This window comes from Artemia franciscana, chromosome 11, assembly GCF_032884065.1.
Source record: "Artemia franciscana chromosome 11, ASM3288406v1, whole genome shotgun sequence".
NCBI classification, from domain to species: domain Eukaryota; kingdom Metazoa; phylum Arthropoda; class Branchiopoda; order Anostraca; family Artemiidae; genus Artemia; species Artemia franciscana.
In genome coordinates, this window is record NC_088873.1 from 12,517,656 (window position 1) to 12,531,094 (window position 13,439).

General features: G+C 34.1%; 1 protein-coding gene across 1 annotated transcript in view; it reads left to right on the forward strand.

Moving 5' to 3' along the window:
- LOC136032553 (plasma membrane calcium-transporting ATPase 2-like) overlaps positions 1–13,439 on the forward strand; it is a 342,097-nt gene that overhangs the window by 233,628 nt on the left and 95,030 nt on the right. Inside the window, exon 19 of the mRNA XM_065712822.1 lies at positions 964–1,070. Coding sequence (XP_065568894.1) covers positions 964–1,070 — 107 coding nt within the window. The remainder of the gene's footprint in view (positions 1–963; positions 1,071–13,439) is intronic.

The window sequence follows — 13,439 nt, forward strand, 5'->3', positions numbered from 1 at the left end:
ATGAGCTCTTAGCTCTTGTTAAAATATGCAAAGACAGGACTTCCAGACCAACCATCAACCAGTTTGTCTAGGTAGAAACGACGTCGACTCGCTTTGTGGTGCCCTTCGAAACTAGGATGCTTTGAAAGGTCAAATAAATACGAAGGATTTTTGTTGGGCGTGGTGAAGTTGGGGAAGCACTTAAGTTTTTTAAGGGGAGGGGAAGGAGGGTCTCTGGCAATTTGTCTTAATAGCAACAAGCTGGCAACATATATGTTTCCAACTAACCCTCAGTAACATAACCTTCAAAAATACTATCGAAATGTATATATAATTTCTTACAATGCGCTTAATCCAAATTATGAATATAAACATATGTTTTTTGGTTTTCCTGCTTCATAAAGACACATAAGGAGAGGCTTGCTGTTGCAGGAATTATTTATAACGACTCTGTGGCTATAAATATTTATCTTTGGAAGTTAATTTTTTCTGTGGTGGGGGGGGGAGAGGGTAGAGCGTGTTAGGGGATAGGAGAGAATCAAAGCCTCTTATTCATTACTAAACTTATTCCGTCTTGATTGATCTGCATACTACGTCTTCTGAATCGAGAAAATCTTTGTCATTTCACATTACTTTGAATTTATTTACTGCTTTACTTTCGTTAGGAAGTTTTAAACAGACCTGAAAGGTAGGATTTCTAGGAATTTTAGACGGGACGAGGGACTTGAAATAAAAGTTTGGAACCGTTGGCTCAAATTTTGAAAATTTGAAAGTTTCAAATTTTGTTTCGCTCAAATTTTCAAAAGTTTGGCTCAAATTTTGAAGTCTGCTTTGCGGGTGCTCTTCTGACCAGTCTTAGAAGGAATGTCTCCTTGTCTGCATTTATGAACAAAGTAGCGTTTTATCTGAGACTCTAACTGGAAACCTTTGTCTATTGTTAAGTCTTCCATTTTTTCCTTTATTAAAATTGATTTCTTTTAACAGAAAATGATGAAAGATAACAACTTGGTGCGACATCTTGATGCTTGTGAAACAATGGGCAACGCAACTGCCATCTGTTCAGACAAAACCGGAACACTGACAACCAATAGGTATATAATTGTTTTCGTCTTCTGTTTCTGCCATTGGATCTACATTTTTATTTCATTAAGATACTAACTTCACTTTGTCTATGCTATTTTTACGAGCATGTTTTATTCTGTGTTTTCTTCTATCTTTTCTATATATATTCTTTTCTTTCAAAACGAATCTCGTGAATAAAACAACGCTAGGAATGGAATTGAAAATAAAATGTACATTTTATAAAAAAAATATAAAAAACGAAAATTTCTAACTATTGACAAAATAGAGGCTTTACGGGTGATCGATTTGCAATTTCCAAGTAACAATAACAACCATAAAATTGTTTGAACCAAATTATTTGGCAATCAAATAACAACCATAAAATTGTTTGAACCAAATTATTTTGCAACTAAATAACAACCATAAAATTGTTTGAACCAAATTATTTGGCAACCAAACAACAACCATAAAATTGTTTGAACCAAGGAGAATATTGCACATAAATCCTAGTCGAAGAAGCGATGAAAGCTGATTCAATGTCTTGTTTAAATAAGATAAATTCAAAGTTTTTTCGGTTTTTTCGCCATCATTTCTAACAAAATGATGTTTTTTCGCTTTCAAGTTTTTTTTGCCATCATTACTAAATGATACTTTTGACACTTAATAAATTCGTGAGATTTAAAACAACAGATTTGAATTACCTAGGACAATGAAAGTTAGATCTGATTACTTGAATTGGTTAGTTGGAAACTGCAACCATACGTATCTAAAAAAAAAAAAGAAGAAAAAGGGAATTAATTATTTAATGGAAAAGTAGCGGGCATAGAATTTGAAAAAAGGAGAGGAAAATGATTGGAAAGTCAGTCATAAATAAGCTAAAACCAGATGGCACCCAACAACTTAAGAAGCTTTAAGACGCTTAATTCTTCTTTTGAAGATGAAGTTTTCGTTTGGAATCAGCAAGTTATTAATGTTTCAATTTTTACAGACACAACGTCGTCAAATTTAAATAATTATTTTTTGTTTATTGTTGTTCACAGATCAACATGGCAACACCGACAAAACTGAATACTGCAGCAAAAAGCTCAAAATTTCGAGACAACTGAAAGTTTTTTCTAAAGCAAGACTTTAATTTACAGCTCAACCCCCCTCGCTGAGCTAGCTCTATCGGTTGGCTCATTCCCTTTTCTCTTATCTTAGTTGATTCTTAATATATTGCGAATTTTTTTCTCTCTCCATTATGTATTAATATCCTCTATTTAGTTATAAACGTATTTAATAATTCCACATAATTATGATAATCAAAGGCGTTGTTTGATGTCTTGCAAATCTTGGTTTAGAGCTTAGCTCCTGCTTAGTTTTTCTATCGACCGTTTCAATCCGTCTTTTCATATCTTCATTGATTCATAATATATTGAGAATTTTTGTTCTCCATTGTGGGGTATATCCCGTTTTATCACATAAATATGTTCACACAATTATTGATAATTCATAGCGTCGTTTCATGCTTTGCAAAATATTGATTTGCACCTTTATGAATATGTGTCAATTTGATTTACAGTGACAAAAAAAGGTAACTAAACTTAAACTAAAACGTAAATAAAACGCGTGAACTTCAAAGATTTCATACATTAGATGAATAAAGCTGAATTTTAACTAAACTTAAACTAAAACGTAAATAAAACGCGTGAACTTCAAAGATTTCATACATTAGATGAATAAAGCTGAATTTTAGCTATCAAAATTGTCGTTTTACGTTGAAAAATTAAAACCGTAAATAAACTTGTAAAACGTGAACCAAAGCAAAAATAAAAAGCATAAACTTCAAAAATAGAATACGGTAGGTGGATAAAACTGAGTTTCAGCTATCAAAATTGTCGTCTTACATTGAAACATGAAGACCGTGGATAAACTTGTAAAACGTGAACCAAAGCAAAAATAAAAAGCTTAAACTTCAAAAATAGAATACGGTAGGTGGATAAAACTGAGTTTCAGCTATCAAAATTGTCGTCTTACATTGAAACATGAAGACCGTGGATAAACTTGTAAAATGTAACTGAATGGGAACTAAAACGTAAATAAAATATGCTAACTCCAAAAATGTAATACAGCCGATGGATGAAGCTGAATCTCAACTATCAAAATTGTCGTCTTACATTGAAACATTAAAACCGTAAATAAACTTGTAAAACGTGAATCAAAGCAAAAATTAAACGTTTAAACTTCAAAAATATGACAAGGTAAGTGGATAAAACTGAATTTTACATATTAAAACTATCTTCTTACATTGTAACATGAAAACCGTGGATAAACTTGTAAAATGTAACTGAATGGGAACTAAAACGTAAATAAAATATACTACTACTACTACTACTAATAACTCACTGCAGCACCAAGCCGCCTGAGGCCAACACAGCTACGCACGCTCCTCCTCCAACCTAATCTATTTAAAGCCTCCCTCTTTACACCCTCCCAGGAAGTTCCCATTTCCTTTAAATCCTTATTTATGACATCCTCCCAACCCAGACAAGGACGACCTGCTTTCCGTGTAGCCCCAGACGGTTGGCCAAAAAGGACAATCTTCGGCAATCTGTCATCCTTCATCCGTAGAACGTGGCCTAGCCATATCAACCTTTCTTTCATTATAGCCCCAGAAAGCGGGATTGAACCACACTTTTCGTACAACCTACTGTTTGAAATACGGTCAGTCAGCCGGGTACCCAGAACAATCCGTAGGCAATTTCTCTGGAAAACATCTAGTAAATTTTCATCTGCTTTTCGGAGTGTCCATGCTTCAGAGCATGCTTTTGACCACTGTCATCACTGTAGCTTCCAATATTCTAATCTTGGTTTGTAGGCTTATCTTTCTATTCTTCCAAACTTTTTTTAACTGTGAAAAAACACCCTGAGCTTTAGCTATTCTACTTTTAACATCTTCACTGCTCCCACCATCTTTACTAATAATACTACCAAGGTAACTGAAACTCCCAACCTGATCAATCTTTTCGTTACCTAAGGTCACCTGTTCATCTTCACTTATTCCTAGCCTTAGTGACTTAGTCTTCTTAACATTAATTTTCAAGCCTATTTTAGCACCCTGAACTCGTAAAACCTCTAAAAATTCATTCATTTTGCTCACACTTTCATCTAATATGCTTAAATCATCAGCATAATCTAAGTCCAGGAGCGTTCTTCCTCCCCATTTGATTCCATGGTCTCCAATTGCCTTTCCTGTGCTCCTTAAGACGAAGTCCATCAAAATGATCCATATAAAGGGGGATAGAACACAACCCTGCTTAACTCCTGATATAATACAAAACCAGTTGCTAACCTCATTTCCTACCTTAACCGCAGCAGTATTATTCTCGTACATAGCGCAAATCACTTTAATGTATTTTTCTGGTATACCATATAACGATAAGACCTTTGTTAACGCTGTTCTATCAACAGAATCGAAAGCTTGCTCATAATCGATAAAACTAAGGACCAAAGGTGTTTGACAACGAAGGGACTTCTCAATTATTAACCTAAGAGTGAAAACATGGTCGACACATCCTCTACCTTTTCTAAAACCGCATTGTTCTTCCCTTAAAACTTTGTCTACAGCATGTCTCAGTCTAAAAAGTATCATATTACTCAGTAATTTGCTACCTACAGAGACCAGACTAATGCCTCGATAATTACGACATTCACTCTTGTCACCTTTCTTATACAGTGGTTTAATTAAGGTTTTCCTAAAATCATTGGGTACTTCTCCTTTTTCAAAAATCATGTTCATAATCTTCAGTAGCTTATTCCTAACCTCAAAGCCACCATATTTAAGGAACTCATTAATCATACTATCAGCACCTGGGGCCTTATTATTTTTTAATCCTTCTAGTACTGTCGCTAATTCTTCCTCACTAAACAAATCTTCCTTCACATCCAAGGTATCACAAACTTTTTCATTTTCATCTGACGACAATCAGTTAGTAAATAAAATATGCTAACTCTAAAAATGTAATACGGTAGATGGTGAAGCTGAATCTCAACTATCAAAATTGTCGTCTTACATTGAAACATTAAACCGTAAATAAACTTGTAAAACGTGAATCAAAGCAAAAATAAAACGTTTAAACTTCAAAAATATAGTACGATAGGTGGATAAAACTGAATTTTACATATTAAAATTATCTTCTTACATTGTAACATGAAAACCGTGGATAAACTTGTAAAATGTAACTGAATGGGAACTAAAACGTAAATAAAATATGCTAACTCTAAAAATGTAATACGGTAGATGGATGAAGCTGAATCTCAGCTATCAAAATTGTCGTCTTACATTGAAACATTAAACCGTAAATAAACTTGTAAAACGTGAATCGAAGCAAAAATAAAACGTTTAAACTTCAAAAATATAGTACGATAGGTGGATAAAACTGAGTTTCAGCTTTCAAAATTGTCGTCTTGCATCGAAACATGAAGACCGTGAATAAACTTGTAAAATGTAACTGAATGTGAACTAAAACACAAATAAAATATGTTAACTCCAAAAATGTAATACGGCCGATGGATGAAGCTGAATCTCAGCTATCAAAATTGTCATCTTACGTTGAAACATTAAAACCGTAAATAAACTTGTAAAACGCGAACCAAAGCAAAAATAAAACGTTTAAACTTCAAAAATGTAATACGATAGGTGGATAAAACTGAGTTTCAGCTTTCGAAATTGTCGTCTTACATCGAAACATGAAAACCATGGATAAACTGTGTAAAATGTAGCTGAATGTGAACTAAAACGTAAATAAAATATGTAAACTCCAAAAATGTAATACGGCCGACGGATGAAGCTGAATCTCAGCTATCAAAATTTTCGGAAACATTAAAACCGTAAATAAACTTGTAAAACGTGAACCAAAGCAAAAATAAAACGTTTAAACTTCAGAAATGCCTTAAGTACCTTATCTAAATCTTGATATATAAATTTGTTGATGTAGAAATCCTAGTTGCTACTCTGTTGTTATTTTCTGTAGCTCTTTGCTTTTTTTCTTCAATATTGACGTGCTCTTACTGGCTTTAAGCTATTGCAGTGAATAAATATATTCCTGTTCTGACTGTACTAAGCCGTCACTAAGCAAGGATGAGAAAATAAACTCGAAATTTATCTTGATTTGCCAGTCATTATATACGTGACAGATGCGCATGTATCACTAGAGTTAGGCAACATAGTGCCTTTTAAACTGCCCCAGCAGAGCTATTCGATTTATTAGTGTTTTCAATATTTGAATACATATTTCTAAGAAAGCCAATTACTTGGCAAATTTGTTTTATGACAATTCTATTCCTAACTTTTCTCTCTGTATTGCAAGGTCCGTGGATTTAGCTGCTCTGCTAACAATATTAGTAATTACCATTTCTTTAAACGCTTGAAACTTTTTTGAAAGCAACTAAAAGATGTCCCGCTGAGGATCTTGGGGCTTACTTAAACTGTGAGATTGCCCCACGTGTCAACTGATTTCTGGATAATGCTGTTCAGTGAAGATTCTAGCCGGCATACATTCTATGTTATCAGATCATTTTTTGGGGGGAAAGAGCAGAGGTTGAAATGATGGAAAATACTATTTACCATTTTTTAAGTAGAAGGAGGTTTTCTTTTTTTGATCGATCATAGGGGTAAAAAGGGGTATTTCTAACGAGGGAGACTCGAACCGCAGTTTTTTAGTACTTTCAAAAGAGCTGCTTATTCTAATTAAACGGCCTTTGTGATTCAGGGGTCATTCTTAAAGCATTGAAACAAAATACAAACTTTAGCATAAAGAGCGAGATATTGACGAGAGGACGAACCCCCTTATATACGTAATAATTTCTGTTCGTTTTAAGCGTTAAAGTTGCTCCTTACTTTCAGTGGAAAGCTTTTTTTTTAATTTAAAATATCAAAGAAAAATACAGATCTGTTTTAAGGGAAAGATGAACAGAAATAAAGTCAAATAATAGTGCTATCAATGAATTAATGAAACTCGAAGCGAATAGAAATTGCAACAAATAACCAATTCAAACTCAAACAGAGCGTTTTTTGTTTTCCCTTCACTGTGTTTCTATTATATCAAGGCGAAAACAGAGCTTTTTGGACAATACTGTGTATTGAGACTACAGATGTACATTTAAGCTGGCTTTTACAGGTTCTATTTAAAAGTTTTTTTTCTGGAGTACCTATTTATGTTATAAGCGCTTACACACTAAAAGCCCAGCAGGTGGGAACTTAAGCGGGAAATTTTCCAAAATAGCTTCTAATTGAAGTGGGCATTAAGCAAAGATGTATTTTGACCCGATCGGTAACAATCATGGCCAAGTGAGGAATAGGCTAATAGAAAATAAGCATTAAAAAATGTTAAGAGCATAAAATAAAATCCGAAGGTAGGAAAATGATTGCCCAGTCCAGAAGTCTAAGTGTGATATTACCATAAAGTTATAAAAATCGTAGGGTGAGAGGAGGCTTGATAAGGGCTTCTAAAAGTAATTATGTACATATGAGCGGAAGGTTCGGTGTTGAAGTGGAACATGTCCAGGAGAAAAAAGTTCTATTCAAACTGTGGTGATAGTTGACAGCTGCTTGGGAGACAATTTGGCTTAGTAGTATCCCATGATGGGTCCTGGGCTTGCACCCATATTTGAGCATATGGGTAATTGACCTACTTACACGAGCAAACTATAAGAGGGACACATCATTATGTTTACACATGTATGGGTTCTCGATTGTATTACTTCTTTCATGAATATACAAATTGAATTATAAGAAAACATTTTTTTCGGGGGAGGGGGCATTGGGACTCTTGGAGGGGGGCATGGATCACCATGGATTTATCGGTTTTAGATACATTAAAATTCGGTTCGCATTATGAAACGTGTCCAATTTACGTTATATAAGCGCATGTAAAGACGAGTTTCATTCGATCCCCCCCCCCCCCCAAAAAAAAAATCCAAGAATTAAATTGTCATAAAACATATTTCGACTTTTATTGTTAATCATACCCTGACAGGTATTTGAAAATGAGATACCGTCTGGATTATGTCAAAATTTATGATACTGAAAAATTACTTCTTTTGGAAACAAATTTGTCACTTTCATCATCAGTTTTCATTTTCAACTCGTGCTTAATGTGCATGTCGACTATTGGGCATTATATATTGGCCATAGTTGATGTGACTAATGGGCATAATTGGATATTATTATTTATTTTCGGCTAGCAAGACTAATGACAATTAAAATCAAGAAACTGTTAGATCTATTTAGAGACATTTTAATGCCCGGCACATTGGGTACTACACGTAAGTTTTGTTCTTGGCCCGTATTATATGCAAAGATGAAGTCTTAAAGTAACTAGGGTATACAAAGGAAAAACTTTTTTTTGCCTGTTGACCCATCTAATGTCTTTAGACAGAAACGTCAATGTTGCCACGTTGAACTCCGAAATAAATAAGCAAAACTAATTAGATAAATTTGACAACGCTTTTCCTCTGTACAAATTCAAGCACTAACAATCATTGTATCCTCAAAGGCTTTATTTTTTGAAGCTTTATCTGCTGATTTTTCAACCCCGTGTCCGTACAAATTCAAACAATTAACAATCTGTGTATTCCCAAAGACTTTATTTTGCGAAGCTTTATTTGCTGATTTTTTTCTTTATTTGCTGATCTTTCATTCGTCAATACGCAGAAAACTGCATAAGTTTTTTATTAAAAATTAAATTCCTGATTTCTTCCTGTTTTTTATATTAAGATAAGTTTCAACGTAAACAGTACGCACGATGAAATTTAATTTCATATTCTTCAAGTTTTATAAATTTTCAATTTATGAAATTTAATTACTGTCCACGGTACTTCAAGTACAAGAAAAATATAAAATCTATATAGTAATTACAATTGCCTGTCTGTCAATGTGTGTGTCTCTGCATCCGTACAAGTTGATCTTAATAGAAAACATAAGAGGCAATGGTTTATATTGATTTATCTTTTAGTGACCCCTCCCCCCAGAAAGAAAAATCAATAGTTGTTATAACTAAGTAAAACCCATCGAAAAAAAGTCCCCACGACCGGTATAGCCCATAGACGAAACAGGGCAAATTTTCTCATAGGAAAAAATTTTTTTTTATTATTTGAAAGCTGAATTCTTTTTTCTTAATTAATCCTAGGAAACTGATAAGAAACTATCTTTATTTAGTCTCTCATTCACTCTTAAGTAACTCTATATTTATAACGACCTTCCATTTCCAGAAAATCTAGAGGAGCTAATGAATACAAAAACAAAGCAACTTTCAGAATAAGAAAAGAAACTTTAGGTTGTTAGTAGCAAGGGGGGTCTAGAACTGTATTATCGTTAATGACATTTATATGGAAATTAATTCATTATATATGTGATCAATGTTCTTCGCCTCAGTTGTTTCTTAGCATTAAATAAGAAAAATCGTTCATTTATTTTATATATTCAGTGTTGATGGGATGATGAGTTGATCTCTTTGACCCTGGGAAAACTATTAAGCAAATGGTGGAGTTTTTTAAGCCAATAAAGGTCAAGTCTTTTGTATTTGTGTATGCTGAAGTAAAAAATGATCACAAATAATCTACACACGGTTAAAATAAAGCAAAAAAAAAAAACAAAAAAAAAAACAAACAAACCTTTAATTCAGATAATAAACAGGCTCCGGGGACCTTGTTCGCTTTTCTTCTTATTTATTTTTTTTGTCATGTCCCACTTGATTTAATATTTATTTGTTTCTGTTCTTTTTTTTATTTGTGCTCAAAACGAGTGTCTCTTAGTGTTGGATATTTGTATTTATTTATTTATTTACTATTACGAATAGCGGTAAGCATCAATGCTTGTCGCAAAAACACAAAAACACAAAATCATAATACTAATCTAAAGTAAATTGGCAACGACAAGCTAAACAGCAAAACTTCTAAATAACACGAAACTACACAACAAAAGCGTCTAAATAAAAAAGGCGTATTTACTAATGCACTTCTAAAAATTCGAACACTCTCTGCCTCGACAACCTCCAATGGCAGACCATTCCATTATCTATGTTAATGTGAATCAAATCATATCAAATGTATGTTATGTGAAGGTATATATGTAAGGTAGAGAACCTCAGAACCTGTACCTGAGGTTGGCTTGGTGCAAAAAAGGCAATTTTCTTTTAATCTCTTTCGTAAAACAATTCAAATTTTGTTTTATTCGCTGTAGAAAGTAAACCATTAGGGTATAAACGATCTGGTTTTTTGTGACGGCATTAATAAGAAACTGTTTTTTTCAAATAAATTAAGGCCTTAAAGGAATTTTCGCAAAGTCGTGACCTATCTATATGGTTTTTTTGTAGCCGGAAAATGAAGAGGTGAAGTTGCCCCCAGTAATATGGAGAAAAAATATTATATATCCCATGCTCACGACTATCAAACAGGAAATTTTCTTTAAAAGCTTGATATCAACGATTTGTCAATAAACAATTTGCGTTTTGAATCTCCTCCTGCTTATGCTCTAGGCTTTAAACCATCAACGGCCTCTAATTTCAGTAAGCAGATGATTTATGTCATATATTAAAGGGACTGAGAGGACGAAATGAATTTTCCCGAAGTCGTGACCTATCTAAATCTTTTTTTTTCACACCGGAAAATGGTAGTATGTCAATTTCCAGAAATAATCGTTCTGCAGTTTTTCACAGTTGAAAAAAATTTGGAAGAATAGGAAGATGGTAACCACGCGTAGAAAATTGGAAACTGTGGCAATGATAGTGGTCTAGTATTGCTCTGAAGCATGAGTGCTCGGAAAAACGGAGGGAGTTTTGCTATATGTTTTCTAGAGAAATTGTTTTGGGTACCCGAATCATTGACCACATCTCGAACAGTAGGCTTTACAAAAAGTGTGGTTCAGTCCCACTTTCTGTGGCTAAAATGAGAAAAGGGTTGAGATGGCTAGGGTACGTTCTGCGGTTGAAGGATGACAGATTGCCGAAAATTATCCTTTTTGGCTAACCATCTGGGGCCAAACAAAAAGCAGGTCGTCCCGGTTGAGGTGGGAGGATGTCGTAATGAAAGATTTAAGGGAAATGGGAACTTCTAGGGAGGGTGCAGTGAGGGATGCTTTGAATAGATTGCGGTGGAGGGAGAGCGTGCGTAGGTGTATTGGCCTCAGGTGGATTGGTGCTGCATTAAGTATTTAGTAGTACTTTTCGATGAAAAATTTATAGATATACTACTATTGCTCGTTTAATAAGATATATTTTACTACTTAGTAGAAACGACAACCCCATGGGTATAATGTTGCTATTGATGCAAATATCACTGCTCTTAAATAGCTTCCTCTTCTTTTCAAAATAGCAATTTCTGGAATCAGTCGACAGTTTTTAGTATTAATGTTCGTCATGATTCGAAAATCAAGAAATAAAATTCAAAGCACTATAGTTTCTGTGAACTCCCCAACCCCTCAATCCAGTTAACGACCAAGTATTTCGCTAGTTAAAAGTAGATCTAATTTTTTTCAATTGACACTGGGATAGAAATAAGTAACTCTTTTTATTTGATCCCTTGTTCACTCGTAAGTAATTCTATATTTATAACCACCTCCCATTTCCAGGAAGAGGAGCTAATGAATTCAAAAATAAAGCAACTTTTGGAAAAAGAAAACAAACTTAGAGTTGTTACAAGTAAGGCAGACAAGGGACTGTTCATCGTTAGTGGTATTCATGTAGAAATGATTTCATTATGAATGCGTTTCTCTGCTCGAGTTCCTTCCTGGCATTAAATGGAAAAAATAAATGCTTCATTAATTGTATATATTCAGTGATCGCTTTGATAAAGAAAAAAAATATATGAAGCCAATGAGACGTCAATAAAGGTCACAGACGACTTTCGCTTTTTATAAGCTTAAATACAGAATGATCCATTCAATTGACTTGGGGTTAAAATAAAAATAAAAAATCTTTAATTCAGCTAGTAAGGGATAGAAAATATTCTGTCTTATAGCCCTTGTTGCAAGGTTTAGAGTCAAAACAAAACAAAAAATAAAAAATAAAAAGAATTCCAGCTGTATACCTTCTGTGATAGCTGTCACATGTCGAATGAGATTCCTGATAATTGGTAGATATTTAAAGCCATTTTGATGTGGGCAAAGCGGTATACTCTTCCTAAATAGCGACGAAGACCACACTGCCTTTCCATCACAAACTTAGGGCCGAAATATTCATTCTAATTTGTTTCCCACTGTCTTGAAAAATTCCCTAATGTTCTTCTTGTTTTTGGTGTTTGTATAATCTTCCTAGATTTTAAGAGAATATGGGAAAAACCTGAATAGTGTAAAGATATTTGAAAAAGAGATTTTAAAGAGAGGGATATAGAAATGCCTTCCACCCTTTCTTCCAGTTTGTATGAAATCTTTCAGCGCTAGGGCAACCAGAATAAGGGCAATTTATTAATCATTTCCCACAAAATTGTCCCTTATGTTTAAATGTTCTACTCAACTAAAAGTAACTTTTTTTTTTTTATGAGAGACTTGGTTGATTTGACTAATAGCCCTTGTGAGGTTTAAAGTTAATATCTGAAAAAAATGAAACCATATCACTTCTATGATTGCTGTCGTACAGCGAACAATACTCCTGATGATTAATAGATGTTTGAAAGCCATTTTAGGGAAAGCGCGGAGCTATAATCATTCAAGATTCCAAAACGTCAACGATTGTGCCGGAATAGGATTGTTTCGAAGATTATTTTGGGATATAGAAAGGCCTTACACCCTTTCTCCTAGTTTCTGAAAAATCTTTCAGTCTTAGGACGACCAGAAAAAGGACAATTCACTGATTATTCCACACAAAATTGCCCCTTATGTTCCAATGCTCCATTCACCTAAAAGTCCCTATTTTGATAAGAAACCTGATGAATTTGTCTTTTAGCCCTTGTTGCAAACTTTAGAGCTAAAATCCAGAAAGAAAATTCCCGCTAAATCACTTCTGTGATAGCAGTCGTTCGTCGAATAATACTCTAGGATTGGTAGATATTTCAAAGCTATTTTATGGCGGGTGTGGCTCATGATCCTCCTAGATTTTAAGGAAGACCAAATACGCATGAGAAACCCAGATTAGGGTTGTTTTATAAAAAGGAGATTATTCGGGCTATGGAAATGCCTTCCACCCTTTTCTTCTAGTTTCTGGAAAATTTCCCAGTGATAAGACGAACAGAATGTGGGCGACTCACTTACCGTTACATACAAAATTGTTCCTTATGTTCAAATGCTCCATTCAAGTGAAAGCTCCTCTTTTTATAAGAAACCTGGTTAATTTGTCGAAAAAGGCTATTATCCGTTTTTGAATCCCACGAGGCCTTGACAGTTCAGATAAAGGGGATCTCTTTTAACTGCATTTCATGGAGAAAAA